This window comes from Polistes dominula, unplaced genomic scaffold (assembly GCF_049000335.1).
Source record: "Polistes dominula isolate Pdom_NZ unplaced genomic scaffold, Pdom_raw_medaka contig_49, whole genome shotgun sequence".
In the NCBI taxonomy this organism is placed as follows: Eukaryota; Metazoa; Arthropoda; class Insecta; order Hymenoptera; family Vespidae; genus Polistes; species Polistes dominula.
This window is the reverse complement of record NW_028300914.1, coordinates 5,898,748-5,925,821: the sequence shown is the minus strand read 5'-3', so window position 1 is coordinate 5,925,821 and position 27,074 is coordinate 5,898,748. Positions and strand designations below refer to the sequence as shown.

The following is a 27,074-nucleotide window of genomic DNA, read 5'->3' as shown; positions in this document are numbered from 1 at the left end:
TGAAATAATTAAAATGAGGCATAAAACAATATAAAATTTTTAATATATATAATATTTAATATATGAATAACAAAACATAAAAATAAAACCACAATTAGAATGGAATCTATAAAATAATAATACACGAAAAAATATAGAAAGCAAGGTTAGTTATGTTATATGTAGATCTGAAAAAAACGTATGACGTGAATGTATCGAAATAACTGAATTGTGATACAGCACCATCTGTTGAAAACTTACAGTATCTAGAGACTTAAATAACATTTAAATAATAAATCCTTAAATTAGCAATAAAAAATGAAAATAATCGCGATAAAAACTATCCTACATCCAAAGTTGAAAGAAATAACATAAAATAAAATAACCAAAATTTCATTAAGACCAGTTCAGTAGTTTCGAAATTCATTGGAAACCAACAATGTGATACACACACACTGAATTCTTATATATAAAAATATTTTTATCACCGACTGCATAATATATGAATTTCGCGTATGAATAATTTGCATTTGACAAGATTTATGTTAATTGAAAAATAAATGTTATAACTCACCACCGTGATAAGAACTTCGATGTGGCGTATACGTCCCATTTTGTTGTTGAACTTCTGCACAGTGACTGGGGGTGTAATACTGCATAGGATGATGTATGTAATTGTTAGGATTGTTAGATGCGTGTACGGGATGACAATGTATGCATCTTTGCGGTGTCTCTTGTGGACACTGAAACAGATTCAACAAAAATAAAAAATAAAAAATTACAAATATATTCTCGTTCCGAAATATTTATAATTAGATTCTGGATAGCGCGCATAGGAAATTAACTGAAACTGGGATGATGATAATTAGAACACAGAGTATATACGAATATTTAGATATCAAACGTACGCCCCGTTGTTTCTATAGCTTCGCAATCAGACCTCCTATAGAGAACGGATATCCCTATTGGCTATTGTATCCCTTTGTAAAGAGAGAGAGAGAGAGAGAGAGAGAGAAAGAGATAGTGATAGTGATAGAGATAGAGACTCTATCGAACAATATTCACCGAGATAATTTCCTTTATATCGGCTATTTTCGAATCGACTTTGGAATACGCAAATATCCTTTATTCAAATAAAATTCTCATATATTATTATTTAATATAAGTTCTTTAAGTTGGGGAAGGAAGATCATTTAGAAGGTCAAAAATTTATTATTTTTTTGTTTTTAAAATTTTTATTTTCGAATAGAAAGGATTGTATGATTTATATTTTGCCACGCCATGCTGTGGCTTTGTTATAAAATGTTGATTTAATATAATTCTAAACTATTTAGTAAATTATAATAACATACAAAATAATACCACAATTAGAACAGAATAAATAAAATAATATTACACTAAAAAATAAAAAAAGTAAGGTTATGTTGTATGTAAATTGAAATAATTGAATTGTAATACAGTGCCATCAATTGGAAACTTACTGTACCTACAGATCTAGATAACCTTTAAATGAGCCGTTCAGTGCACACATCGATTAACTCCACTTTTTGAAAAATCTTAAATTTAAGTGTCAAAGCACTTGGTATAGTCATAACTTTTTATATTTATAATAACTTTCCTGAATAATAAAGATTAACACCATTAAACGGCAAAATTTTTTTGGCCCATGAATAATAAGTAATACAACAATATACATTATTTCATCGCATTTCTCAATTTTTTGTTTTATGGAGTTAATCGATTTGTGCACTGAACGGCTCAAATAATAAATCCTTAAAATAGCAATAAAACATAAAAAAATAATCGCGATAAAAACTATATTTCCGTTACTATAGGATAAGTTAATTACAATACGTTAACTTAACAACTATATGTTAAGTTAAAAAAATCACACAAAATAAAACAAATTTCATTAAAATCAGTTGAGTAGTTTCGAAGTTCATTGGAAAACTTACAATGTGACACTGAATTATATATTATATGCATATAAAGATTTTGGCGCGTATGTTTATTTTTTTTTTTGTAATTTAAAATGACAGATTTACAGGTTATATGTCGTTAATTACAAAATTATTGGAATAATTTTTGGAAAATTATTTCGATCAATTTTGATTAAATTTAAAATATATCTTACTTCTACTATCAATTATTTGATCAACTATAAAATTCCTAAAATTCGTATCTCAGGATTTCTATATTTTTCTTTCAAAATTTAGCAGAAATTTTTATCAAGAGGTCAGATAATTCTTTTTATTTAAACAAAAAAAAAATCATCTAAAAAGAGAGCAAATTTTTCTGCCTTCTAAATGATCTTCCCCTCCCCCTCCTCCTTCTCCCCCCGGGTTAACTTTATCGTCGATGTTAACTTTTCCTCGTAAAACTCAAATGAATAGTTGAAAATAAAAGGAAGGGGAAAGAAAAAAAGATGGTTGAAAGTAACTTTTTGATCGACGTTAAAGTGCTCGGAGAGAAGAAGAATCGTCGAACTATTACGTTGAAAATTGCATGCTGTGGTTAGGTGAACGTATAGTAAAAAAAAAAAAGAAGAAAAAAGAAAAAGAAATATATATATATATTCTTCTTTCTCATCTTCTTTCTTTTTCTCTTTCTTTCGAATCGGGAGAGCATTTCATCGCAATTTAGTAGAACGTTTTTCGGAAAAGTTAAAGAGAAAAGAAGAACGAATGTAATAGAGAGTAGAGATGGATAAGGGTGAACGAAGTAGAAAGAAATACATAGTAATCTTGTTACCTGCATGGAATGCTGGGAACGTAAGGATCTTATCGAACCAGCTGGGTGAAGTGAAGGTACACTGCCCCCGAAACTCATCGCGGAGTTTCTACATCCAACGGTGGTAGCACCGGCGGGGGTGGACCAACCCCCTCTAAAGCTTTCTGCTGTAGTCCACCCCATCCCCCTTTCGCACATTTTCACGATAATGCGGACGACATTTTATTGCCACTGCTGCTACTACGTCTTCTTACGCTCCGATACACATTCTCAATGAGGTCGAGGAGGAGAACGAGGAAATGGAGGTAAAGGAAGTCGTGTTATCGAAGAAGAAGAAGTAGAAGAAGTAGAAGTAGAAGTAGAAGAAGACGATTTGATGATGGTGGTGTGCTGGTAGTGGTAGTGATGGTGGTTGTGTTGGTGGCGGTGGTATTGGTGGTGGTGATGGTGATAGTGGTAGTGGCACCTTCTTCTTTCTATTCTATCGTTTTCTTCGATATCTTCAATGAGAAAAAAGAGCCGGCTATTTTTCCGCCCTCCCCTTTTCGACATATTTTCTTTTCTTCTGTTTTTTCTTTTTTTTTTTTTTTTTTTACTTCCAACGATTATCTTCTTCTATATCGTCTCTCCTATTTTTCTGTAACACAAAAATATTGGTCTTTATTTTATAGAATGAAGAACAAAAAAGTATTTGATAGGGACTATGGTTTTTTTTTAGGGGTTTTTTGCTTTCTGCAAATCTATACAAGATAGGATTATTTATTCTAATTTAATATTTTCAAATCTTATCTCTCTGATGTGTGTGAGGGATTTTTTTGTTTAAGTGTATTGAAAAAGCATGGAGATAAAATTAATTCGATACTTTAGCTCGCTATTGAACGTATTTTCTTTTTTTATTATTATTGTTATTATATAGTATACTCGTTTTTATTTGATTTCGTTCGGAGATAGTGAAATACGAGAAATAAAGATACAGGGATTATAAACGATTGTTGGTGTGAAGGTAATTAAAAATAAAAAAAGAGGACAGAGGAGAAATAGAGGGTATGACAAAAAAAATGCGAGAGAAAAATGTTACTCGTGTAATGCTATTTATGGATAAAATGCATAGACTTTAGCAATAGAATTTGCTAGAGTGTTTCCAATAGCAGATTCATGCGTTTAAGCGTTCCCGATTTATAACGAGAGAGAGAGAGAGAGAGAGAGAGAGAGAGAGAGAGAGAAATAAAGTTATATATGTACGCTTGCGTACATTACATATTGCATCGGTATTGACAAATTCGTAGTGGCAACTAGGGTGTAGGTATTTATATCCGTTTTAACAATTACATTTCATTTTCCAGAGGTTCCGAAAATGTATGCATATAACCACACACGACACACACACATATGCATAATATTTCGAATGTTTTAACCTAATAGTATTTGAAACGTGTGGAATATGCAACCAAATGCATAAGCGATTGTCAACATTTTTCTCTTAACATTCCTGCATTTAGAATTAATTTTATCCTTGTTTTTAAAAGTGTTTTTTAACTTCAATTGTAATATGAGATTTCATTCATGGATAAATATAAAGAAACGTGAGAGAAAGAGAAACAAACAAACAGATAAAGTAAAAACATACGACAATCATGGGAATGTATCATTTTGTTTTATTTATATTGAAAAGAGAAAATAATATCAGTTAGAGACTCATCAATAAACGAAAAGGAAATGAGAATGTATTTATTTCTGAGGAATCACAAGCAGTGTTATAGATAAATAAAAAAAAGAAGAAAAAGAAGTAAAGCAAGAAAGAATGTATATATATAAATATCTGAAGATCCAACAAGATGAAAGGTCATAACAGAGAATCGTATCTAATTAAAATTATATCTTTCCCCCTTTTTATATGTCACTGTCGCGAGTTGTTCTCTCGTAGGAATAAAAATTGGCGGTGTAATTAACCGTCCTCCCACTCTTACATCCCTCATCCCCACATTCTTCCTTTTGGTTGTTACAAAATATATGTCTCGTAAAAAAATTGAAAAAAAAAGAAAAAAAAGAAGGAAGAAATAGGAAGAAAAAGAAGAAAGATGGGGGTTGGATAGGGTGGTAAAAAAAAATGACGCTTATTAAAACCTTGCCTAGCAGAACTCCTTGCAATTACTAACATTCTCTCTCTCACTCTCTCACAAACACACATATACGTATATACTCGCATCTCATCTCATCTCTCCTTCTCTTTTTCGTTTCCCTTGGTTCATGTCGTTGTCAGAAACCCTACTAGGTAGTAGTAATAGTAGTAGTAGTAGTTTCTTCTCCAAGTATAGTATTCTGGCATCGGTATGCAGAAGTCGCGCCGCAGGCCTGTCGTAGGCGTTTTTGAAATATCTGTAATAATTCCCGTGCATGCAAGGTATGATAACGACGTCACGGTAGCGTCTACGTTAATTGGAATATCGCGTATGCTATGTTCAAGTCATTGTTCTCTATATGTTTGTATGTTTCTCTCTCATATATATATGTATGTATCACACGTACACTTGTGATCGTTAAAAGTATCGATTGTGCGAACAACTGTGAGTCGAACATATCCTTCTCTTACCCCCTGTTTCCACACTTCACCCCTTTCCCCTAATACTCCTTCTCATCGTCGTAGTCGTCGTCACCGTCTTCGTAGTCGTCACCAATGCCCGTTTCGTCGATTTAATTAAAATCGTTACGAATTTAATTAATTTGCTTTCGGAGAACGAACCCCACCGCCCCTATTCGTATGAACTTAATATGTGTAAGAACGCGTATATGTATATAACTTGTTGGTATTCGTTTGCTACATTCTCGTTTACAACCTTCATTCTCACTTATAATTTAAATTTTCTATCCTTTTTTTCTTATGAGTCTTCTTTTTCTTTTACTTTTTCTTCTACTTTTTTTTCTCGTTTGATCGTGACAAGATGGAAGAGAGATGTTATCGCTTTCTCTTTTTCTTTTTTTTCTCTCTTTTGATGCATTCGTTATGCATCGATTGAATTTTTATTACGTTCCTAGGCACGTATATACGAATTGAACTTATCCTACACACCTAGTCGTTCACAGGTTTCAATGGTGTTCCCCTCTTCATGCAATATGTATTGGGGAAAAGTAAATAATAGAAAATAGAGGGTTAGAAAAGGTATATGACAAATGATCGTGGAAAAATGTTTACCCTATATTACATTTTTATGCGCATATTTTGATGAATTTTCAAACAAGTGATAACTTCTTAGGTATGTTATTTTGAAATATTGTTAAAAAAAAAAAAAGGTAAAAAAATATGCTTATCTCTAAAAGATGAATTATACACCACGTGCAACCTTGTTTGTAACCTTGTACGTACAAAATGTACACGAGCCAAAGTCAAATAGAAAAAAGCAAATACTTTCTCGATTGGTGGTTCTATTGGAATCTTACGTAAACAAAATAAAATAAAATAAAGCAGATTGAAATATACATATATGTTTGTTCAGATTTATTATTTTACCGCATCGAGGAAAAATACAATGTATTCTATATTTCAAAGTAAATTAATATGCTTTCTCTCGTTTTTCTTTTTTATCTCTCGTGTACGCATTTTCGCATTGCATAAAATTTATTAGTAATTTATTTTTATTAAACAGCTCACGATTTCTCTATTCGTTTTTTTTATATCTCTTTCAATCTCTTTTTCTTGAATTTCAAAATAAACAATCGAGTTTGCTTGCTTACTCTCTATAAAAAACTTAAACAAGTTTTTAAGTTTCTTATAATAATACTGTTTCTTTTTAACCCTTTCGTTACCTCATATGTGAGTCACTGATAACGAAAGTATTTATTGCAAATTTTTTTAATATATACTGATTATAATTATACTTATTAATAATGATATTCCTGCAAAAAGGTTTCTTCGTTTTTAAAAATATATTATAAAAATTATTTTATTGTTATGAATTTCTGTGTGTGTGTGTGTTTGTGTGTATTTGCATAATAATGGATACAGCCGAGATTCGTTAAGAGTTGATTGTCTCATAAACGCTAATTTGATGAAAGTATACACGCATACAATGTATGTTTTTAACGATTACATTTATTTCCGATAGAAGATAATAAAAAAAAAGAAAAGATGATGATGATGATGATGATGATGATGATGATGATGATGATGATGATGATGATGATGATGAAGTAAACGTATCTATGTACACTCGACACTAATGTTTTAGTACGCTCACCACCAACGGAATTAGCTTATCGTCGGGAGTCGTTAAACGAACGGTTAATGTACGTAAAATCCAATTAGCACCGGCCGTGGTTATATTCTCGTATCAAGTTACAATCGCTACTCAGGCATTATGTTAACGATGCAACAGGTTCGAGTAAAACTACGTCGAACAGTATTGGTCGATAATTTTCTAGAAGAAATAATAAAAATGTTATTACATAGTAACATTTCTTTACAGGTACATCAAAGATTGATTCAATTTTTGTTTCTTCTTATTTGTACGACAAGTATTGAAAAGTTTTCAACACTTTTATAGTACACTCGTATTATTCGATCACTGGTTTGTCTAGTTAGAAACTAATTAACCAAAGTTGTTTGAAATGCAACAGATTTAAACGTCAGATAATAATTAGCTCGATGCTAATTTAATTAAATAAAATAAACAAAATTATTGTAAATAATAATTTTTACATATATTCTCATTTATACTATTATTTTTTTAAATTTTATAATATAATATTACATTTAGTATATTATTATAAATAATATTACTATTTAGAATTTATATATATATATATATATATATATATATATATATATATATATATATATATATATATATATTATAGTAATATATAAATTAATATATTACTATATAAATTTTATTAAATAATATATAGAATATTATAAATATTAAAATTAACCCTTTGCACTCGAGGGCTCCGCTACGGAGACAATAAAAAAAAAAAAATAAATAAAAACTGAAACAAATTTAATTCAGTCTACAACATATAAATTATGATTTTTCTTTTAACTACACATATGTCATTTATTTATAATACGTGAATATGATTTGTTTTCTATTAAAATTGCTTTGTTTGTTGTTGGTAATATGTGAAATGAAAAATATAACTTCGAGTGCAAAGGGTTAATATATCCATATATTATAATTTATAATATTATATGTGGATATTATAATAATATTTATAATATCCTATAAGTTAATGTAGCTCATTTTTTTTTCAATTAAATACAAAAATTAACTCATAAAATAAATTAATGTACATTTAATTTTATTCAAAGTCTCTAGAGTTAGAAAATGTTTCCTATATTAGAACGATCCTAGAGCCAAGGGAAGTGAAGGCTGTAGGAAGTTTCGATCGGTTCGTCGTCCTTTGGAGAAGGTAGATGTGGATGCTGTGGAATATAGAAACGAGTAGGATGAGGAGAATGAGGATGAGGATGAGGATGAAGAGGAGGTGGAGAAAGGCCAGCGTAATCCTACTAGATTGAATCCACCCTCGAACTCTGACCAGCTGGTTGCATGATGTTTCTGGATGATCGTGTAACCGTAGCTGGAAGGAACGACCTTATCACCCACCCTTACTTTTCCAACTTCTTCTCCTACTCTTCTTCTTCATTTTCTTTTTCTTTTTCTTGTTTTTGTGCTTCTTCTTCTTCTTCTTCTTGAGCTTCCTTTTTGCATGAAAACATTTCTGACAGGGTACATCCACCAAACGACGACTCCTTCGAAACTCCTCACAGTTTCGCATTGTTAAATCCTTCTCGACTTCTTCTTCTTCCTTTCATTGATAGGAAAAACATCATTTCGTTTCGACAATGCTTACTTTTTCTTTTATTTATCTTCTTATTTTTTTTCTCAAAAAAATTAACTTTTTATATATGTATTCGTTCATTCATCGTGAAATAATTTCTTTAATGTATTGGATAGAGAGTCAAAAGTTTATTGAATGCTTTAAGAAAGTTAGTACACGATCGTTTGGTTGCGGTTACGTGTAAAGAAAAACTTACCCGAGATATGGAAAAAGTAGAGGGACCCTTATATGCATAGGAGAAAAATTTTTCTTATCGATTGGGAAATACCTTAAGATTTTATAGCACGGGTTTCTTCCTACTTCCTGAAAAAATAATATCAAAGTTCTTGTCAGCTTTATTTTTTTCTTTTTAATAATTTCATTTCACGTTCTTACGATTTATCACGTAAATGTTCGAAATTTGTATACTTTTATTATTTTCTCGACGTATACGAGGATGAAGAATCAATATTATCGTTTTTTATTCGTAGAAATAGATAAATTGATCATTTTAAAAAATAGAAATAGATTGATTAATATCTTTAATATTATTTACGATCGGATCGTAATTTTTTTGATGAAAGCTTTCGAAAATAGAATTTTCTTCTTTGTCGAAAGACTAAGGGGGAAAAGGGGAAGGGGGTAAAAGGGATGCACGACAATGAAACTGTACGAAGATCGAGGAGTTATCCATTGTGAAAGAAAACACAGGAAATTCTCTTTTTATCGATGTTCCGAACATCGAATTCCATCGGAAGTAAGAATCGCATTACGTTCAATTCTGATGTTATAAAAGTATTTTCTCTCTTATCTCTGACACAAAAGCCGGTTTTATGTTGGCGATTATTCTTTGTGTATCCTCGCTTATGTTTCCATTTGAAAGAAAAAAAGAAAAGAAAAAGAAAACGAAAGAGCAAAAATGAAAATGTAAAAGCACAAGCAAGATAAAGTGTTCTCATCAAATTACTATACAAGCTACGAATTTATTTAAGAAATTAAATCGTTCTTGAAATATTCTAAATTATATTTTCAAATTGATTACTATTTTTTTTCTGGGATTATTTAGACTTATATAAAAAAAAAAAAATTAAAAAAAGACCATAACCGTTTGTTAAAAAAATTCAGTACGTTCAATTTATTTTTTCATGAATAAATAAATGAAATTACGAAATAAAAGTGTTTTTATGTTTGTTTGTTGCTTTGTACTAATTAAATTTCATCTATGTATAATGTAAGGACCTTTTCGTAATACAAGAAACGAAACGTTTTTTTATCTTTCTATCTTTCTTTCTCTCTTTTTATCTCTCTGAACTTTTTAACTCTCCAATACGTAGAAAAACTATTCTTTTTTTTATATATACATATATATATGTAAAATACTTTTATGTATTTTTTTCTCCATGTGTTTAAATAGTATTGCGTACATTTCCTGCTTCAAACAATACTATTATTTGACGTATTATACGTATCTTACGGCTACGTATGTAAAATGGGAATAATTTTCATAGTAAATGGAATGTGTTCTCTTGAAAGTCATATAAACAACAATCAATAATAGAACTTTCATAGAGGACAACGTACCAGTTTAACGGTGGATTCCGAAGAGGAAGATACGTCAAACTTATATTCCGAGCTTTTAAATAACAATATATACATTTCTTTCAATTAATTAATAATTATTTAAGGTATGACTATCACGAGCTTTTAAATAACAATATACATTTTTTTCAATTAATTAATAATTATTTAAGGAATGTCTACTACTCTAATACACTCTGCTAATATTAAAGGAAAATTTTATTCTCAAAGTTATCACTGCGCAGGAATATTAGAATAAATATACCTTTGTTGAAATATTTACATAAAAAATAAAAGAATAGTAAAATCAGAGCGTTATAATCTTAAATTCTCTTTATTAGAAATATTATTACCGTTGCACACATGCGTAAGATTCGGAAAGTCAAAGAAACAATATTTAATTAATGAATTTTAATAGAGGATCACGTGCCAATCTGAAGGTGAATTTCGAGGAAGACGGTACTCCGATCATATATTTAATAATGTTTTCAGGTAACAATACATATTCCTTTCGATTAATTAATAATTAATTAAGGCATATCAAACACAGTATTGTTCTCTACTAATAATTATAATTACTTAAACATATATATTGGGTTGTTCGAAAAGTTCGTGCCGATTTTCGGTAAATAGCATAAAGTTCTTTTGCTAAAAAAACTTGAGAAATTCTGGAAAGATGAAATTTTGAAGTTACCTTTAAAGATGGAGAAAGATTGTTGAACAGAATGGCACTTATATATAATTTAATAAATATATACCAAAAAAAAACAACTTAAATGCGTTGCGTTTGAATCTTCCGTCAAAATCGGCACGAACTTTCCGGACAACCCAATATATTGTTTTAAACATTACATACCTATTACCGTACTTTAAATATTAATTTTTATTTTTTATTTCCTTAGATGAAAATTTTATCCTCGAAGTTATTACTGTGCAGGAATATTAGAATAAATATACCTTTGCTGAAACATTTATATAAAAAATAAAAGAATACAAAAATCAGAACGTTATAATCTTATTTTTATTTATTACGAATATTATTACCGTTTGCACACATGCGCAACATTCGGAAAGTCATATAAACAACATTGAATAAAAAAACTATCATAGAGGACAACGAGCCAATTTGAAGTTGAATTTTGAGGAAGATGGTGCTCCGAACATATACCTAGTGCTTCTAGATTACAATACTTATTTTTTTCGATTAATTAACAATTAATTAAGGTATATCAAACACTGTAACGTTTTGTACTAATAGTTATAATTATTTAAACATATATACATTGTTTTTAACACTACATACTTATTATCGTACTTTTAATATTAATTAATTTTGATCTTATGTTCCATTCGATGAAAATTTTACTCTCGAAGTTATCACTGCGCAGGAGTGATAAAATATGTACTTTAGAATGAAAAAATTGCTAAAATCTGATCGTTATAATCTTAAATTATATTAATTAGGTGGATTATTTCTGTTATGCACATGCGCAGCATTCATAAAGTCATGTAAACAACATTTTATATAAGAATTTTGATAAAGGACAATGATCCAGTCTGAAGGTGAATTTCGAGGAGGACAGTGCTCCGAATATATATTCGGTACTTCTAATTTATAATACACCTTTTTTTGATTAATTAATAATTATTTTAATATTTTAATACACTCTAATTATATTTCAGATTGTTTCAACGCATATACATTGGTTTAAACATTACATACCTATTAACCAGTTAAGTGTGGCGATCTGTGCGCAGAGTGCGCTCCGGTGTGTGTCGCGATAATCAAGCGATGACGGATATAGTCGTCAAACACAGAGTAAGTGGCGCTGTTAAAATATTGGGTCAAAAAGACGACTTTATTTTAGAAAATGAACAATTTTGTTAGTAATGTACACATAGTTTCTTAATATGAACATAATATATTTATACATAATAAACGAAAAAATTAGAGAAAAAATCGAATATTTATAGAAGTTAAAAATTTATTCTTGACTTTTTTTTTGACCTTTAAACATTTTAAACATATTAAAATTTACGAATATAATTTAGTTTTTACCAAAATTACAATTTAAACATCAAATTGTAACAAACTTTTACGCATGACGGATATAGACGTCATAACACAAAATTTTACCACATCTCCATGACGAATATAGTCGTCAAACACGCTTAACTGGTTAACGTATATCGAATAGAAAATAATTTTGATATGTTATTTGTAATATTAATACTTAATAATTAATAACATTAATATGTTATTAGATAAGTGTCTTTATTAACTTGGTTTCGTAAACACAAAATGTTCCGATTACTTATATTGTTTTTGAATCATTTCTCTTTTAGACTTCAACGTGTTAACATCGAAACATGTTACTGACGAATAAAATTTAATAACTAGTTGTTAAAATTCGAGTCTTCAGAAGCGGTTACCTGCTCGTGGTAAGACCTGAGCAATAATTATTTATTTTCAATGTAATGTTTTATCATATTTTATGTTCTACACATTCCATTGCAAGTAAAATTCAGTCAAAGGTTGCTAACAATAAACTTTAAATTTGTAATTAGTTTCTTTCATTTTTTTTAATTAAAAAGTATTTTTTCTCCTTTCTAGGTGTGTTATAATATTTAAAAAATATTATTAACAGAAGTGATCTTCCATAATACTTGAATTTTATTTTTTTTTATCGTGACATATATTCGTAAACATTTTTTAGCAGTTTTTGACGTGTTGTGCGGTCGGTAGTCACGTTGCGGTTGCGGTCACGATAAAAAAATTTTGTTACAGTTCTTTTTTTTACGTAATCGTTTGTTCAACGTTATTCTAAAGCTTGGAGGCACCTATCAAGTATTCATCACTAAAGATAAAAGGTAAATTAATTTTTATATTCAGACGTTTGTACAATAATACGAATAATTTTTAATTAAAACAATGATTTTAATAATTTTGTTTTACTTATTTTTATTTCTGAATCTTATTGCAATCATGTTCGTGAAGCAATGTGTTGTATCTTTAAAATAAAAATATTATAAAACATTTGCGAAATAGAATAAGTGATGTTAGCCGTGTGTAAAAAGTTTCATTTTCTCGGATAAAGAAACTCATTTATAGTTTTTTGTTTTCGTTTTTAAACGTCTTCTTTTACTTATCGTTATCCATCGTTCCTTCATCATTGAAGATAAAAGGTAAATTAATTTTTATATTGATTACTTATTGTACAATTTCATATGATATTAAAATAATAATAATGATTTTAATCGTTTCTAGTTTTCTCTCTTCTTTTCAGAAGAATAAGCAGTGACGTTTAAATTATTTCACGTTTGATATTTCGACTGCGTGTAAAGCTAGTGAAAAATTAATTATCGAGTTAGTATTTATACGAATGAATTAAGTAAAATTTAATCACGAAGTAGACTCAGTTCCGTGGTCGTGATAAGAAATACTTAGTTTCTTATTTTCGTAATCATAATGAAAGGGATTGTTTTATCGTTTGAAATAATATTAAAATCGGGAATTAGAAGCACGTTCGTACGTTAATTTCAATCCCATTGAGTTTCGCTTGAAATATATATGAAATTTATATATTAAATTAACTAAGAATAAACATTAATTGCATTAAAATATTTTTTCATATAAAGTTGTAGTTTTATTTTAAAATAATTTCAAGAACTATTTGCGTAATGGAGTCAGTGTATAAGTAAGGATCAAAAAAAAATTTAAATTTACCAAATTCCAGGATTAAAATAAAATGTGAATTTTATTTGTTTCAATTGACTGTGTGCAAAACAATTGTTTAAATAGCTGTAGAATTAATAATTAGGCGAGTTATAAGTTAAGATCCGATTTGAATTAAATAAAGTCATAAGAAACTCACCTATAGTTTCTTATCTTCATTAATAACGCGTTATTAAATTCTCGCGAGTGCATCATCATAGAATGAATTCTTCAATTAGATTTTTTTTTCAAAAAAAAAAAAAAATCAAGGAACATAATGCAGTTAAATTATTTGCTACGAAGTAGAAGTGTTTTGGAACCATCGCAGAATTTCTAATGCTAACTGTTCATATTTCGTTGTACATGCATCATTTTAATTTTAAAATGCCACATATACGTGATATAATAACAGTTAGAGCAAAAGTTGTGAATTAAAAAATGTAAATTCCCTCAGGTGCTTAATCATGTCGAGGATGAAAGGTTCTAATCGTTACGAACTACCGGTTGTAATTATTCTAATAAATTATTGACGAGCAAGTGAGTAATCCCTTCTTGGGAATAACTCATTAAAATTGTATATTTTATTGATTCGGGAAAGGGTCTTCTTGTCTCATCAGTTAAATTCATTTAATTAATAAGTGCAATTAATTAATGCACTTTCTTGTACGTTTCCTGTTTTGCTCGCGGTAGTAGTGGTGAAATCGAGCATTAATTTACTCGATTTCGTCCAAAGAAGCATGTAATAATGTTTTACATGCATTGCTTCGTACTTAGTTTATCTAATTGTAATTTATTTCGATTTATCGATACTTCGATATTACAAATAAATGAAGAAGAAGAAGACTAACTCATTCGCGACAAATAAATTCGAACAGTTAAATGGTGGCAAAAAGTCCAGTTCTTTTATTAGAACAGCCAACTTACAATTAACCCTTTGGATACATATTTATTTGAAAATTACTTTGAAATATTAAAATAATTTAAATTAATATTAAATATAATATTAAATGTTATAATAATTAATTATAATTGTAAGGCGTGGAAGAAAGACGAAGAGTGCGAGTTTATGGTGTGCATGGAAACAATTGATGAACGTGAAAGATTTGTAAGAATATGTAACGATATATATATGAGTGTGAGTGCACGCAGCAATATGGATATGAGTGTGAGTGCACGCAGCGATATGAGTATGAGTGTGAGTACGCGTAGCGGTATGAATACGAGTGTGTGTGGTAAGAAAGAAAAGCGAGCGTGCATAGCGATATCAGCTGATGTTATCGTTTTGTAGGCACCCCGAAATCTCTCGAATATTCCCGAACCGGAAATCGGGAAGAAGTCTTTTGTTTGATCGGTTGGGAATAGTCTGGAGATTTCGAGAATGATTAACGGAAGTGATTGGGACCATTGGTGGGGTGAATGCATATATAAGCACGGTGAAGAGGACGGGCTTGGCCTTCTTGATTCGGTGTGACTAGTGAGTATAATATGAGTGTGGTTATGGTTTCTAACTATTGTTACTTACTTTTTCTCTTTTCGATTTTTATATTAAACCTTAATATTTAAGTATTTGTTATATTATAATAAACATTTCTTTTATTTAAATTCAATAAATCTTACATAATAATATAAAAATTACTCATTACTTTGAAATAAACTAGAATGAACTAGTTAAATCTCGTCTCAGTTTTAATGACGTATCAGAACGTCATGTGCGTCTTTGCCCAAACAAATACATGACGTATTAATACGTCAAATGTAGCCAAAGGGTTAATGAAAGAAGTTGTCCGAGGTTTTTTATATAAATTTATTTTTTTCTTTTAAAATTATTAAAAAATAGAAGTTGAAACCGAGTGACTTGTAGAGTCTTAGCTAGTTTAGATTTATAAGGGAATTTTATTAGATGTTAATTTATTTTTAAATTATTTTTTATTTCTAATTTACTAATCTCCCATTTTTCCCACTATACTTTCTGCGTTTTCCTCCATACGTGTACCCAGATTTTACTTGTGTGGGTGAAAAACGATTAGTATAGGTTTAGTTTTAAATTTTTCCCCTATTGGCAATTGTCATTAGGCTAGTGGTTGCATGACATATTTTGCATCTATGTGTGCGTAATAGGTAGAATGTACTGTACATCGTTTCATGATAGTCTTTAATTAATGCATAATTTAATACTTAGAGTACTACTTATAGTTAACCCTTATCAATCGTAAGTCACTTAGGAAGTGACTTACAAATAATAAAAATATGTTATTAATTATTAAATAATTAATATAATTTCATATATATTTGTAGTACTCCTTCTAAAAAAGAATAAATAATTTCTAATAAATAATAAGTTATTGTTATAGTACTGAACAATTTCGTTTGTTTGTGTGTTGAACAATATTTACCGAAACCATTTATAACTTTAGTGAGAATCATCAATATAAAAACCTGACAACCGATAAGAGTTAATATAGTATACCTAGAGTAGTTATGATATAAAAAATACACATTGTTGTATTTTTCTATTCATATTAAATTTTTCTAATTTTTTATAATAATCGTTTTGAATAGTAGAGTCTCCACATTTATTTATGGAAATTTGACAATACTTGTATTATACTAGTATGCTGATATATACTAGTATGTACCAGCAGTACATATAGCAGTATTTTTTTTTTTAGTCATTTAGTACCATTTAGCAATTGGTACGTACTCCCATGAGCATGTTAGTTTAGAAAACATGTGGTTGAATTAGGGTGTTGGAGGTGCCTCGCGGGTCGTGTTCTCTAGTTTAAGCTTTTGCACCCTGGTGGTGTGTATGAGAACCGTGAAGTGAATGTGTTGGATGTGTATGCTCATTCTTTTTAAATATAGGTAATATACAGACAGATAGCATACTGTTTTGAACAAATGTGATAAATTTAATTTTAAGTAGGTAGGAATCTGGAAAGACACGTGTACACTTCCACTTTAAAGTGCAAATCCCATCTACGGGCTTTATACAAAATTCTCATAAATTGTATTTTTTAATTATATTTTTATTCTTCATAAATTTATTTTGACAAAATTCTGTTGAATTGATTATATATCATGATTCGAAGGGATTTGCAATCATTTAAAAAATTGTATTTCTATTTTAATTCCGTAAAGTCTCTGATAAATTTGATACTTATTGTTAATATTAAAATTTATAAGTAGCATTTTTCGTACAATTGTGATTTAGCCTTGGAAATATTTGATATAATTCAATATAAAGAATACATGAAATAAAAGTATTACAATAGAAAATGTATTACATTTATAGCAGTATTTATTTCAATTCGACTTTATTACTCGATAATTAAAATGGTGAAGTATTATTAGGTCATCGATTAGAATAATTTATCTGCTCAAAATTCGACTAAATGTGCTCATGCATATGTGCACGGTTAATGAACTCTTAGTTCATTGGATGGTCCACGAGTTAGATTAGTTAGCGGGAATTGTAAATTAATTTTTTAATAATTGATAAATAGGATCACGACGTAAAATGGAAATATTTGAAAAAGATGTATGAAAGAAAATAAATGAAATTATTTTATAGATATAAAAGGATATATATATATACATACATATACTATACTATGCGTTCCTGTGGCTTTATTATAAAATGTTGATTTAATATAATTGTAAACTATTTAGTAAATTATAACAACACGCAAAATAATATCATAATTAGAAAGGAATACGTAAAAAAATAATATATGAAAAAATATAAAAAGTAAGGCTAATTATATCATATGTAAATCTGAAAATATATTGAAATAATTGAATTGTAATACAACGCCATCTATTGAAAATTTACAATATAATAAATTCTAGATAACCTTTAAATAATAAATCCTTAAATTAACAATAAAAAATAAAAAATAATCGTGGTAAAAAATATACTTAGTTGAAAAAATCACACAAAAAATTAAAAAAATTTCATTAAGATAGGCTCAGTAGTTTTAAAATTTATTCGAAACCAACAATGTAATACTACATTTTTTTTATATATAAAGATTTTAATGTAGAATATATATATTTCATTTATATTAATATTATAAGCAGTTAAGAGTAATTGCATAAAAATGTCTTTAAATCGTTTTTAAATTATAGGATTATAATCTGACATATTAAAACGACATGGTATTAGAATAGAATCGATACTTTACATAATTAATAATCTTCATTTCAACGATGAGATATTTCTTGACCAAAAGACAATAATCAATTTCTATATGTGCCCATAATTATGAAAGTGGTCTTTCTTCAGTCAAAATTAAAAAAAATGAGTTTATCAGTAATTTCACACAACATTATTTTAAACTACATTTATTCAATATATTTAACTTTTACGATATTGTCAAAAATGAACTGTTAATAGTGTTTGTTATTTCAATATTATATAGAATTCATATAATTTTCAATTGTTATCCTTTAAATATTTTGAAACAAGATATATGATTTACAATTACGTCACTTTCATAATTATGGGCACATTTAGAAATTGATTATTGTCTTATGTAAACATGGCTCTACTAATTAAATTTTTCTTTTCAGTTTTGTTAGGGTTGTGTTAGCATTTGTTAGGTTTTATCCTTTTATAATTTATAATCAGGTACGATTCCAATTTTATATCATAAACCGTTATAATATAATAAATTATGAAAGTACTTTTTTAAACGATTGATGTTTTTACTCAGAGATTTTTTTTATACTTGAACGTAAGGAATGTCCAAATACAAAGAAAAAAATTATATGCCGAAGAGACCCTTCACTGTTGCTCAAGTGGGCAAATATAGGGCTATTGAGGTATTTTCTAAGATTCAACAGCATCCTTGAATCTTGTTAGAATGGCTCTTTAGTCATTTTATATTTTATTGTTTTATTATGTTGCTCGTCAATTATTTTTAGTAGTTATCACTAACGGAAATAATTAATATATATATAGTTTTCTGTTTTTTTTTTTTTACAAGCGATCGTCGTTGAATTAACTAACTAAATTAAGCAATATTAAAGATAATTCAAGTATTTGAAGAATTTTATTTTAAATGATATTTTATTTTATAGAATTTTCATTCTCATATCATATGATTTTCTAATTTTAAAACATCCACGCATTTCTACTTTCATTTTCTATTACATTTAAAGAAACTAATTACTTTTTAATGTTTGTTAAGATCTTTTATATTTTTACAGGTATTACGAAGTAATCCAAAAGTGTTGAAATTTAATTGTTATTTTATTTTGTTTCAGAGAAAAAAAGATGAATTTTAATACAAAACTGTAAATATCGATTTTTAAATAACTATTATACATTTCTAATATTTTTGTAATAATTCCAGCCAAATCATAGTCAAGATATAAACAAAAGATCTTCCATTCGATGCATTCATTTCATCTTTGCAGTACAAGCAAAATCTTTTCTGTTTCAAGTTCCTCTTCGGATTCTTTTGAATCATTTGTAACGAGTAGATATTTTCTTCGTGTTCTTTACAAAGAAAGGTACTTCAAGGATACAATTGTGCCCACTCGAACCATGATTTTCTCCTACCTTCAATTACTAGGAGAAATCATCTTTCTACTCAGAATTTTTCCCTTATCACAAATTTCCTATTTATTTTTCTTTCTTTTTTCTTTTTCTTATCGAACATGCTCGCATGAGTTAGCATGCACTCAAGTGAGTGAGTGTATTTAACTTTTGAAGTAGAACGAATAAGAAATTTGTTGTTTTTTATTCAAAATTGGGCATACATAGATATGCATTTAGCATAGGGATTGAAGAGAAACGTAAGAAATAGCTCGCAAACCTATTTGTAAGGCAGAACTAAAACTTCATTGTCTCAAGTTTGCTATTAGCAGAGTAAGACTGTACGTGAAGCTTAAGTTCCTCGTAATAGAGATTAGAGTTAGTGGATTAGTCTGACCGAGGGAAACCACTTTAAACAAAAATCGCGAATAGTTCCACTTTAAAAGTTTTATTTTTCCACTTTCTCTTCTATTCTTTTTAATGTTTCTTTGGCAGGATGAATTATGGAGACGATACAACATTTTATCCAAGAGTAGGAGAAAAATGATGACTAGAAAAGGACTGATTGTGAATTATGGTAAACGGTAATACAAAAAAATTATTTCAAAAAGTAAATATAAAGTATAATATTTTAATCCGTTCATTGTTTTCCTTGTAATATTTTATATGTGTAATAATTATTTTTAATGTATTTTCCTTTTTTTCTTACAAGTACCACGGATCAGAGCAAAATTAAATATATTTTTTATTTTACTATTATATTTTAGATTGAAAATTAGTAAATATAAAATAATCGTAATATGTAATTTTCGTATGAGTATATATTGCAATTATATTAAGGTGTGTTAGTTTTCACTAAAATCATCATTTTTACTTAAATTCTATTTAAGTACATTCCACGTTTTTATTTTATTATTTAATATTATCCATAAAGATTGTAATGTCCTTTGAACGAAACCCTTAGGTCGGGACTGATGGATAAGAATCCTTTGGTTAAATTATTTTTCTTTTATTTAAATTTTATCGAATATAGCAGTCTTTAAGATGCGCATCCCTCATAGGTCTTCAGAAGCAATTACATTCTCATATAGTTAGATCCGAGAAATGGTATTTTATTTTCTATCTAATGTTTATTATATTCTATATGCTATAGATTTTTCATGGCAAGTTAAATCCAATCAAAGACCGCTTAACATAAACGTATAACAATTATAATTAGTTTCTTTTAACTTCCTAATTAATATCACATTGTTTTACTTTTCTCTGTTCCTTCTATCTATTCCATCTATAGATAACTAATTACTTTATAATATTTTTTAATTATTTATATATATATATATATATTTACAGGTACTACACGGAACAATCAAGAATTATTGCAATTTAATTATCATTTTATTTTTTTCAAAAGATGATTTATTACAAATAGAGAATTAATTGTATTTCCTGTATGAAAATTAATGTTGGTATTCAAGAATATAAAAGAAATAAACGATAATAAGTGTAGCCTGGTAGTTATTACATACATAACTTTATTAAAATTCCACTAGTCCAGAGCGAAGCATCATCATCGATGGGACGATTGAAAAGAAATTTATCGATTCGAGAAATATTTATATGGATGGGCGGTTTCATTGCATAGAACGTTTATTGAATCTAACACCGGACCTTTTATCTTTCCTTCCTCGTATAACATCGAATTTCTACCAACCTCATTCAATATCAACCCATTCTTTCAAATATTCTAAATGATCAATTTACCCACCCCAATAAGCACACAAACACACACATTTACACTTACAATTCTACATCTTTGATACAAATGACTTTAGGGAAGTTGAAATAGTTACTTGGTAGTAGCAACTGGCATATTATGTAACTTAACTTCCTTTTTAAGTTTAACAATGTTCTACAAGGTAGATGGTACAAAGATAAACAATGTTAAACTTTATCACCCGACTTAGCTTCTTCTCTTTCTCTCTCTCTCTCTCTCTCTTTCTCTGTTTCTATGTTTCCCAGTTTGTTGAACAGGATGCGTTTATAAGTTAGTCCTCAAGCACCAAAAGCTGTGGACTGAAAACGAGAGAAATAGAGATAGAGATACAAGAGAGGTCCGAAATGTCAAAAACTAAAGCATGCATAGGAGCATGCATGCACTAGGACTGCACAAACAGTAGTTTATACCATAGCAACACACCATAAGACCGTATGAGACACTAGTAGTGGGCTTTGAATATATACGTGTATTATTGATTTCATTCTACGGCCTTACACTCCATCTCCTCTTTCTCCTCTTCCTTCATCTCTTTCCCTCATCCCCGTTCTCATCCTCATCCTCATCCTCGTCCTCATCGTTCAACTCCAACCCCCATTCCCCTCCTCCAACGGTTTCACAACGTCGAGCTTTCCTGTCGCCGTTAGCTGCTGACGCCAAGTTTCAAGCTGATGCTTTTCCTACGCTTCTTTTCCTAAAGCTTTATCTCTTCTCTACTCATACACACGTATATACATACACATAACACATATATACGTCGAAAAAGAATGAACAACGTTCAACGCTATTATGCAGATGCGAAAGACGCGTCGACAAATGTGCTAGGTCCTATCTTCGCATTCTCTAACTTTTCAGTTAAGATGCTATTCTCATATCACAAAGAAACAATTTTGAATTATATTTATAACCTATTTTCTTTCTTTTTTCTTGTCTTCTTTTGAATACTTTACTAGTATCAAAAAAATTTCATGATATATATACTTCCTTGATGTTATTTTTTATTATCTATTTTTCTATAAGATGATGGAGTATAGAATTTGAAGAGTCTTTGAAATATAAATGGATTGTTTTTAACAATTCTTTAACTCTTAGGAAGAAGGAATAATTTTTTTTTTTTTAATAATAAAATCTAAACATACGAGAATAAAAAAATTTGTGTTACATTTTGTTATTTATTTTTAAACGTAATGCTGGAATAGAGTTTTTAATGTCTTTGAAATATAAATGAATTGTTTTTAACAGTTCTTTAATTCTTAGAAAGAAGGAATTATATTTTTTTTTAATAATAAAATTTATTAATTCCAACAAAACAAATTTTTATTAATCCAAACAGAGGGATTGTTTTTAACAAATCTTTAATTCATAGAAAAAAGGAATTATATGTTTTTTTAATAATAAAATTTATAATTCCAACAAAACAAATTTATTAATCCGAACAAATGGATTGTTTTTATCAAATTTTTAACTCTTAGAAAGAAAGAATAATTTTTTTTTTTAATAATAAAATCTAAACATAGAAGAATAAAAAAATTTGTGTTACATTTTGTTATTTATTTTTAAACGTAATGCTGGAATAGAGTTTTTAATGTCTTTGAAATATAAATGAATTGTTCTTAACAATTATTTAACTCTTAGAAAGAAAGAATTATATTTTCTTTTAATAATAAAATCTAAACACACGAGAATAAAAAAATTGGTATCATTATTGATTCATTTATTTATTTAATTTATCTTGATTTTTAACTAGAATTACTGTTTCGTCTTTTTCTATCTATTTATCTCTCTCTTCGTTATTTTTACACGTCGACGATGTTGTTAAATCGAATCAATTAAACGAAATGATCTCATTCGATTCGATAGAATTCCATTTTACTTCGTGGTCTTTCGGTAGCCTTCGGATTGGAATCTTTGGTAGACGAGGTTTTATCTCGTCTTTAGAAATTAATTGCATCCAAGGTAGTCTTTCAAATCGATAAATTCTTTCCAATATATATATAAATTGTATACACACTTACACGTACAGTATACACATACACATACATACACACACACGTATAGATATAAAAGTACGTATTCAGTTATATCAAAAGAAGATGAAAAGAAAAGAAAAGTGGGGAAATATAAAGAAAAAGACTTAACATTATTTTCTAAAGATGAATTTTGCGATATTGAGGATCCCACGATCGGTGCACTTGAAATCTCCGTTTTGTTTGGACAGAACCTGGCTCCAGGCCGAGAACTATTTCATGTCAGTTATGATATATCGTTTCTTTCTTTCCCTCTCTCTCCTTTTACTCTTTTTAATCAGTATATTATAGTTGTATAAAAAAAAAATTGATCGAATCATATCGATAGTTTTTATCAAAGGCACATACATATCTAACGAAACACACACACATACACACATACACACATACACGAAACTTAGATCGTAGAATTTAGAAACGAGAAAGTCAGAGTAAAATGTTTCTGACAATTTAATACTTTAAAGTTAAAAGCCCTGCTTTAATCTTTTTATCTTCTCAATAAGAAATCCAGTTTACTTTGGATTTCTATTCTTTTTTTTTCTCCTTTTTCTAACTTCCTTTTTTTTTTTTTTTATAGGTAACATAAATCAGTAATCACATTTTATTTTGTCAAAAGTTTGAAGATACTTTTTCTTTTTCTACTTTGTGCAGACGAAAGAAGAAGAAGTAGTAGTAGTAGTAGTAATAGTTTGACGGATCTAAAAGATGGGTAGACAGTGAGACATAAAGGCGACACTTTCGATTATCTTAGAAGTTTACCGAGTAAACTTTACCTTACACCGCGATAATGGAAGGGCTTGGAACGACGATGTCAGTGTCAATTGTGCTTGAGCTTGAGCTTTATAGGATCCTATGGTGACAGTTGGTTATATACATTCACATCTTCAATAATTTCTCATCCCATTTTATTTTATACTTTTCTTCATTTTTATTTTTTATTTTTCAAAAATCAATAAACTTTAGAAATTCTTTTCGACGTAATCCAACAACACCCTCGGATCCTTTCGTTGACCCTAATCGATTTTCTAATTTGAAAAATCAATTTTTTACTTTCTTTTCTTTTTTTTTTCATTTGTTAAGCTAATATGTCCTTTTTCTCAGATAGTAAAAAAATTGAAAAAGGAAAAAGAAATAATCGAATTTTAAAAAATTTGAGGAGAAACTTTTGGCCTAAGTATTTTAAAAGAAAAAGAAGAAGAAGAAGAAAAAAGACAAAAATATCTTTAGGATTCAATTTTCAAATGATATTTTGATATTTTCAGGTATAAAAAATTATCGAATCGTATCCGAATCAGATTCATCTATCGTAGAGAAAAGTTCTATGCGTGCCAGGTGCGATAGATCGATTCGAACATCGAAGAAAACTTTAATGTCGAACGAACCTTTCCTTTCTCTCTCTTTCTCTCTCTCTCTCTCTCTCTCTCTTCTCTCTCTCTTTCTCTGAGCTATCGATCTTCTATCTCACCCTTTTTTTAATTTTTTTCTATAATTTTTTTTTATTCCTTTTCGTCTAACGCTAATGTCTTTCTTCCTACGGCAATGGTAACCTTCCACCTGTGAGGCCGAAAAAAAGTCAGAAAAGATTAGGAACGATTTCAAGGAATTTCATCGGTTTTCGATTTTCCTTAAATAACGTTAAAAATTGATGGTGAGGTAAGGGGAGGGGGGAAGGAAGAAAGTAAGAAAGAAAGAATATTTCTTTCATTTCATTGATTTTTTTTTCTCTCATTTAATCTTTAAGTTGGATCAAATGTTTAACGAAAAGTGAAGAGAGAAAAAAGGGTTAGAGGAAGGAAGGGGAGTATTAGAAAGAAAGGAGGGAGGGGTTGAGAGATGATATACAGTGGGTGTAGAAAGTATTCGTACACCAATTAATTTGAAATACAATATTGTGAAATTGTAGTTTATTAACTAGTTTTTTAAAAAATTTACACACACACATATATATACTTGAAAGTCTCTACAATAGATGTGATAAAACAAAAAATTATTTTTTTGAATAAATTAAAAAATTGAAAAGAAAAACGAAAAAATTGGAAGAAACATACGAGCAATAAGTATTCGTACAGTTCTTATTTCGAATTATTTACAAGAGAATTCGTATATAAATAATAACGTAAACACATCATGCGTGATTGCTTTCCAGTTATAATTGACCTCGTCAGTATGTTTGTAAGCGTTATCGGCATCAGTTAAGCTCAAAATTTTTTAAGATCGAAAATTATTGTTGGTAAATGGAACGAAAACGTGTGGAAACAACGATAGAAGAAAGAGAAATTATTATTAATTTACATAATCAATTTAAAAGTTTATTAGAAATATCGCGAAATATAAATAGACCTCAATCTACTGTACAAAGTATCAATGATAGATATGGATTAAAAAAGAAACTGCAATATAACTCAAGAAATGGACGTTCACGGAGAATGAATCAGTACATTGGACGAGTTATCACAAGAATGATAAAACAGAATCCAAAGATAAGTGCTATAAAAATAGTCGAACATCTAAAAAATAATTTAAATATTGATATATTCGTTAGTACTGTACGTAATTTTTTGAAATGAAGAGTATAATGGTTATGCTAACACCAACTGCACTCATACAGCCCTAAACAAGTACAGAACCTTCACCGTGTTTCACTGTGGGTCGCAAGTTTTCTAGTTTCAGCTCTTCATTTTTTTTCTCCATACAGTGCAGTGTCCATTAGATCAAAAAATATTAAATTTACTTTCGTCTGTAAAAATAACTCGATTCCAGTACTTCATTGGTCTTTATTTTCGAATTCCAATATTTTTTTCCTATTCATTTCATTTACGAAAATTGATCGGTGTACGGATACTTTCTATACTCACTGTATTTAATATTATGTCTTATTGATTTAAAGGAAAAAATGAAACATTTCATTGATTATCTTCTGTTAATTTTATTTAATCTTTAAGTTGGATCAAATGTTAACGAAAAGTAAAAAAAAAAGGAAAGGTTTAGAGAGGGGGAGGGGGTAGTAGGGCTAGAGGGGGGGGCTGTTATATATTTAATATCATGTCTTATCGATTGAAAATCGTGCTAAGTCAAGTCAAAAGCATCGAATGACACGTACAGACTCTTTACTATCAATTTTCTACTGTAATCATCTCACTCTTTCTTTTTTTTTCTTTCTTTTCTTCTCTCTTTCTTTCTCTCTCTCTTTCTCTCTTGCTCGTTTCTATCAATCTAGTCACTCCCTCAGGAAATTGAAAGAAATGAATCGTTAGAAAAGAAGCTTGAAATCAAGAGAGAAAGAGTAAGAGAGAGAAGAGAAGCTCGAGTTAACCTCATCGTTCTTCACGTTTCTAAGAAAAGTAGCGCACGCCTGTCGCATGGTAATTGTTCTTTTAACTTTCTTTTTTTTTTCTTTTACGATTTAAAAGATTTTAGATATTTTTTTTCAACGATCAGATATATTTTCTATTAGATTGGATATTCGAATAAATACGAAATCGTAAGATTAATGGTTTTTAATCTTTTTAAAGTCGAAAAACATTAAATTTTGATGAAATTTTATAGAACGAAATATTCATAATACAATGTTAAACTTTAAAAGAACGGTAATTAAAGTTTTTTTATTTTATTTTTTTTTTTTTTGAAATTAAGAACGAAACGAAGAAATGATTTTAGATATTTTTTTAACGATCAGATATATTTCCTTTCCCAAGCCTCAGATAAAGGGAAGGGTTCAAGAAGGAAGCTAGCAAGCTACCCTCGGTAAAATAAAATAATCGCTCTTAGAACTAATAATATAGCCTTTTTAGGCTATTTAGTTAGGGATAACAGATCGAAGTCCTAAGAAAAAGAAAAAGAAAAGATATATTTCCTATTAGATTGGATATTTATTCCGTAAGATTAGGTAGTTTTTAATCTTTTCAAAATTAC

At 28.8% G+C, this 27,074-nt stretch overlaps 1 protein-coding gene across 1 annotated transcript in view; it reads right to left on the bottom strand.

Annotated features, from left to right (window-relative positions):
• The window catches only part of LOC107065044 (monocarboxylate transporter 10), a 150,489-nt gene that overhangs the window by 53,154 nt on the left and 70,261 nt on the right, over positions 1-27,074 (bottom strand). Inside the window, 2 exon segments of the mRNA XM_089169925.1 lie at positions 554-722; positions 2,731-3,346. Of these exon segments, the coding sequence (XP_089026051.1) occupies positions 554-722; positions 2,731-2,907 (346 nt within the window). The 5' untranslated portion in view covers positions 2,908-3,346.